Source organism: Mangifera indica, chromosome 7 (genome assembly GCF_011075055.1).
Source record: "Mangifera indica cultivar Alphonso chromosome 7, CATAS_Mindica_2.1, whole genome shotgun sequence".
NCBI lineage: Eukaryota > Viridiplantae > Streptophyta > Magnoliopsida > Sapindales > Anacardiaceae > Mangifera > Mangifera indica.
The window spans coordinates 9,957,463-9,963,462 of record NC_058143.1 but is presented as its reverse complement, the minus strand read 5'-3'; the positions used below and the strand labels follow the sequence as shown (position 1 = coordinate 9,963,462).

General features: G+C 35.5%; 1 protein-coding gene across 1 annotated transcript; it reads right to left on the bottom strand.

Annotated features, from left to right (window-relative positions):
* Positions 1-1,068: 1,068 nt before the first annotated feature.
* Positions 1,069-4,473, bottom strand: LOC123221805 (MDIS1-interacting receptor like kinase 2-like). The gene is made up of 2 exons (XM_044644720.1): positions 1,645-4,473; positions 1,069-1,559 (listed from the first exon to the last, which is right to left on the bottom strand). Exons 1-2 carry the CDS (start codon positions 4,460-4,462, stop codon positions 1,267-1,269), a joined length of 3,111 nt encoding a protein of 1,036 aa, XP_044500655.1. The 5' UTR covers positions 4,463-4,473; the 3' UTR covers positions 1,069-1,266.
* Between the last annotated feature and the right edge of the window lie 1,527 nt (positions 4,474-6,000).

The following is a 6,000-nucleotide window of genomic DNA, read 5'->3' as shown; positions in this document are numbered from 1 at the left end:
GTAACGTGAGATATAAGCTTTTGAGTTTGCTTTGATATCCATTATTATTTTGTAGCTGTGTTATTTCTTTGCTTTGTTGTTTTAAAGAGTTGTTTACTTATTCGTAGGCTAAAAACAATGTATTATTTTTTGATATAATAGATTAGTTTATTTGGGCAAGGCCCCATGGTTGTACTCTTCGCGTTGAAAAACTATATTTGCTTTTAATTATTTAGTGTGATAAAATCATATTTTGGTTCATTGTTTGTCATCATAATTCAATCAAGTTGAGGAGAGTTTGATTTCGGTATTTCTAGTTTAATTGTTTTCTTCCCAATAGACTCTTCATTCATGTTCTCAAGAAATTCCAAGCCAAATACAAGGGCTTACCTAGGCTGAATTGGTCAGATATGTTGGTGTCATTGAAATGATAAAAAGACCATGAACAGAGGAGAAAATGTCTCTTGTATCGGAGGCTTTCTTTTTCCATTTGAGAAGAGCTTGTGCTTCTTGAGTAGAATCAAAAACAACATTAAGTATAAATGAAACAACAAACAATATCATACAAACATCTGAGATTGCTCTCTGCAAGGCAGAAGCCATTGTTAATTCAGTTTCTAGATAACGCAAAGTTACTGGAGATTCACCCATCAGGACTTTGGCAAGTCTTTGCAATGCCTCTCAGCACTCAAAGTGAGACATCCTCACTGTCCTCAAATGTTAATCCGTCTCTAGGTCTTTGCCTTTTATTTTAGTGCATTTTCAAAGTATTTTGATTATTGTAATGAGGTAGGACCACCTTGATTGATATGCTTCGGGATGAATTTTTTCTCTCAATTATTCTCTCAAAAGTGAAATTCTTTGAAAGTAATTAGTTGTCCCTTAAAATTCATTAAAATTCGTAATCAATAATTATTGTGCTTGAAAATTCTTTGGAAGTAAAAGGGACCATCTTGATTATTGTGCTTGAAAATTTTCAGGACTTAATTCAAACTCTTATACAATCTATGACAAGTCAAGTTTATGCGATTGGCATCGAGAAATAGAAAATTATTTAATCACTTTAAAAATGATAAGAACACAAGTTCTGAATAAGAATGAGCAATAATTTGTAGCCAGTGCCAACTGCATTGTTTCAACAGCTAAAATGAGTTTTGTTACAAATCACTTTCAAATCTAATTGTTGCTGAATCTTGGAACTATGATAAACTTTCTTACAAACAATTGATTCAAAAACATACCTGCCAAAAATTATTAATCAAGTGTGATTACTTCAGCAATAAGAATTTAGCTGCTCAAAAGCTGAGACACAATTTGCATGGTTGGTCTAGACTGTGGATTTACATCTAAGCATAAAAAAGCCAAATCCATGATGGAAATCAGTTTATTCTGCAGTTCCAGGGAGGGAAATTGAAGCCTTGGATCCAACATATCATCAAGCTCTATTTTCATGTTGCCAGATGAACCTGAAAAAGTGGAGATAATATCCACAGGATGCTTCCCTTGGATCACTTCTAATGCCAACACTCCAAAGCTATAAACATCACATTTCTCAGTCACCTTCATTGTGTAAGCAAGCTCTGCAAAGTGAAAGAAACATTTTATCTCAGTTTCATCGGTTATTTAATAAGGGTACTCTAAAATGAGACTGTTGAAATATTATACCTGGTGCCATGTATCCATATGTGCCTGCAAGTTGAGTCCAATTGGATGAATCCCGCTTGAGAAGCTTAGCAGTTCCAAAATCTGAGACATGAGCTTCATATTCCTTATCGAGCAACACGTTCTTGCTTGATATGTCGCGATGAACAATCGGTGGGAAGCAATCATGATGCATGTAAGACAAAGCATGTGCCACACCTTTTATGGCATTCACTCTCTTACTCGAATCCAACACTGCTGCTTCTGCTTCATTGCTAAGAATTGTTGTCAGGCTACCCCTTTCAAGATACTCATAGACTAAGAATGAGTGTCGTGAATGTACACAAAAACCAAAAAATTTCACAATATTTCGATGTCTTATCTCTGTCAATGCCCTTATTTCACACAAGAACTCCTTTTGATGGGCTATATCACCAGTATACATAGAGTGGATTTTCTTTACTGCTACAATATTCCCTGGTGACAACTCGGCTTTGTAAACACTTCCATGACCGCCTTCTCCAATAAGGTGACTGCCATCAAAATCCTTTGTTGCTGCTATGATTTCTTCATACATCTTTTTACCTTTAAAAGTTGATATCCAAAGGAATTCTTCATTCTGCATAGCATTTTGTTGATCACGAGAGTCTCTCTTTGCTCTTCTGGAACTAAAAAGTATACAAATGACCACAACCGAAAGAACAAGGGCTCCTAGAAGAGGGAAAAAAACTGTGAGAAAGATTTTCCAACCCTCCTGCAGGCCATGTTTTGCTGGCAATAAAGTACCACAAGGTCGCAGACCTCTAACATCACCACACAAATCTTTGTTCCCTTGTAATTCTTCTATGGTAGCACTTCGAAAGGCTGTGCTGTTGGGAATTGGACCCTGCAACTCATTGTAGGATATGTCGATATTCAACAGTTTCATCTTCTCAAATTCTCTAGGAATGAAACCAGAGAAGTTGTTGTGGGAGATATTAAGATCCTGCAAGCTCTCTAAATCACAGATTTCAGATGGTATCTCTCCGCTAAGGAAATTATGACTCAAATCCAGATCTGTCAGCAGACTTAGTTTTCCCAACTGAGGTGGAATTTCCTGGGAAAACTGGTTGTTGCTCAAATTCAAGTAATGAATTTTCAACAAGTTCCTAAGAGTTGCAGGGATTGATTTGCTCAACTTGTTTGTGGATAAGTCAAGACTGGTAATTTCTGTGAGTGACCCAATTTCTGGAGGTATATCACCAGAAAGTTGATTCCCATTCAAAATCAGCTCCTCCAGCAGACTCAATTTTCCAATTTCTTTTGGAATCTCCCCAACCAAAAAATTAGAAGAAAGATTGAGTTTACCTAGTTGAGTTAAGTTTCCAATCTCAACTGGTATGCTGCCAGTAATATGATTCTCTGCCATCTTTAGAGTTTCTAATTTTGGACACTTTTCCCAGACAGATGAAATTTCACCATAAAAACTATTATGACTGAGATCTATCAGTTCTAGCTTTGGATACACTCCAAAACTTTCAGATATATTTCCACGAAAGTTGTTTCGTTGCATAACAAGCCTTGTTAGGCTTGTGCAGTTTCTCAAGCCATTGGGAATCGGGCCAGAAAAATTGTTGCCATTGACACCTAACCTCTTCAGAGAACCACCAACACATATATTATTGGGTAAGTGACCAGTGAAGTGGTTGCTGTCTAATTGCAAATGAATGAGCCTCATGAATCCAATTTCTTGTGGAATGGTTCCAGAAAGATTGTTTTGTCGAAGGTATAAAAACTCTAAGTTGCTCAAATTTTTTAAGGAATTAGGGACAGAACCACTGAGTTGATTTTGGCTCAAATCTAAATCCACAAGGTTTTTCAGATTTCCTATTTCAGTGGGAATAGAACCTGACAAAGTATTTTGGTATAAATGAAGAAGGGTCAGATTTTTCAACCCACCTAGAGACATTGGAATAGAACCTGAAAGATTGTTGCTATAAAGGCTCATATTAAAGAGAGACTCCAAATTTCCTAATTCTTGAGGAATGGAACCAGAAAGTTGGTTTTTGAACATATACAACACGGTTAGTTTTCTTAGATTGCCCAAAGTGGCAGGGATTTGACTTGTTAAGGTATTGGTATCTATACAGAGTTCAAGTAAATTAGAGAGGTTTCCCATCTCTGGAGGAATGAAACCAGAAAGTGAATTATTATAAAGATATAACCAAGCCAAGTTGCTCAAATTTCCCAAAGAAGTAGGAATTGAACCCTCCAAACCATTACTATACAGAGCAAGATCAACAAGAGAATTCAGTTGTCCTATTTCATTAGGAATTGATGAACCATTCAATTGATTCTCAGCTAGGTGCAAGGTCTCTAGATGAGTTAGAAGACCAATTTCAATCGGTATTTTCCCAGAAAACTGATTGGTTGATAAGTCGAGATACTTCAATTTGGAAAGATTACCAATTTGAGAAGAGATGATTCCAAAAAGTTCATTTATGCTGAGATCAAGATACGCAAGATGAGGAAATGATAAGAATGATAATTCATCGAGCGTACCTTTTAAATTTGCATTAGACAGGTTCAATCTATGGACACTTCCAGCATGGTTGCAAGAAATTCCATACCAGGAACAGTGGCTCATTTTCGATGCGTGCTGAGTAGAATTGTGGCTGGCATTAACAGGATATAGTGTCCATGAAGAGAGGACAGAATGACTCTGGGGTTGAAGGGAGGCTTTCCATTTGAGAAGAGCTTGTGCTTCTTGAGTAGAATTAAATGCAGCATTGAGTTGAAAACGTAGCAGAACAGAGAAGATTAAGAAAACAAGGGAGAGTTTACTGAGGGATGAGAATGCCATTGCTTAAACTTGTTAAGTTTTGCGCAGTGCATGCAGAGCCTGATTTGGAATTCCATATTTATAAAAAGAAATGTGAACGCTCAAACCTTTGAACATGTCAATGCACCATCTTTCACTCCAGATTTTTGTTACTTTGTTGAGTCATCTATACAAAGATACGGTATCATGTGCATTAGTCTTTGATTGGTACTTGACAAGGAAAAAGACACCCAACGATCTTATATTTTCCAATAACTCAGAATCCTGATTTAATTTCTTCCTCGGGATATTTATTGGTCGACAAACTGACACAGTGATTTAGACTGTAAAAACAAGTAGTATGGTAATTAATTTGAGTAGAAACTTTTGGTGGGTTAATAATTTTCGGCGGTAAGAGACTCGACAAAATTATGTGAAGACACTTAAACGCTTGTAGTTTTTTACCTTCACAAAATGAATATGGTAAGTTTACTATTGATTTGGCAGTCATGGTTGCCTATAAAAACATGGTTCATTTTTCTAAATCCATCCCACCATCACAACATCACTTGTGAGAGAAACTGTCCATTGTACTCTCTTAACTGTACACAGAGGTTGTCATTGTAATTCTATTGTTGTCTTAATAAAATCTTTTCGGTCTTTGCCTGTGGATGTTTCTCTTGTAATTAATTAATCTGTTTTACCATGTAGATTTCACTAAATATTTTGATAATTTTTTATTATTAATATATTAATTTTTTAAAATAAAAATATTTTTATTTTTAATTAAAATAATATTATATATACATATTTTTAATATATAATACGCACACATAAAAAATAATTTATATAATATTATATTTTTTATAACGTAATCTCCAATTTTGCAACCTGGCGTTTGCCTTATTTAATGCACAGTCGGCTTTTCTGGAACACCAAAAAATCTACGAGACTTGACTTAAAGCTGTAAAAACGCTAAATAAGTCGTTCAACGGCTTTGTCTTGTACTGTGCATTTTCAAAACACGAGCTTCACTACGCTTTAGGATGAGGTTTGGAGTGACATTACTCGCATGGAACAGCGAATTAAAGTCTGTAGACATTTCTCCTTTGTACTGTTGACTTAGATCTCCTCATGGTACTTGTGGCTGGAATTAATATATAATAACCATCCAATGTCACTGACCTGTCTGACTTTTTCCAACACCGCAAATGTTGCCTTAAAAGACTAGCAAGATTTAAAATCATTATCCCCCCATTAAGGTCTTTGCCTTATACCGAATGCATTTTCACAAATTTAGTCCAACAAAATATATATATATATGTGTGTGTGTGTGTGTGTGTGTGTGTGTGTGTGTGTAAGAATGTTGAAAGCTCACTCAATGGTTGTCCTTACGAGGTTTGAGATAATCATGACATTTGAGCTTTGATAACATTATCAAAAAATAGAAAATGACAAATAATATGTTTTTATGTGATAATGAATCATAAGAAAAGTATCTTGAAAAACAACATACCAAAGAACGAATGAGAATGACTATTTGGTACATATTAATGAGTAAAAGGCATAGCCACGACATA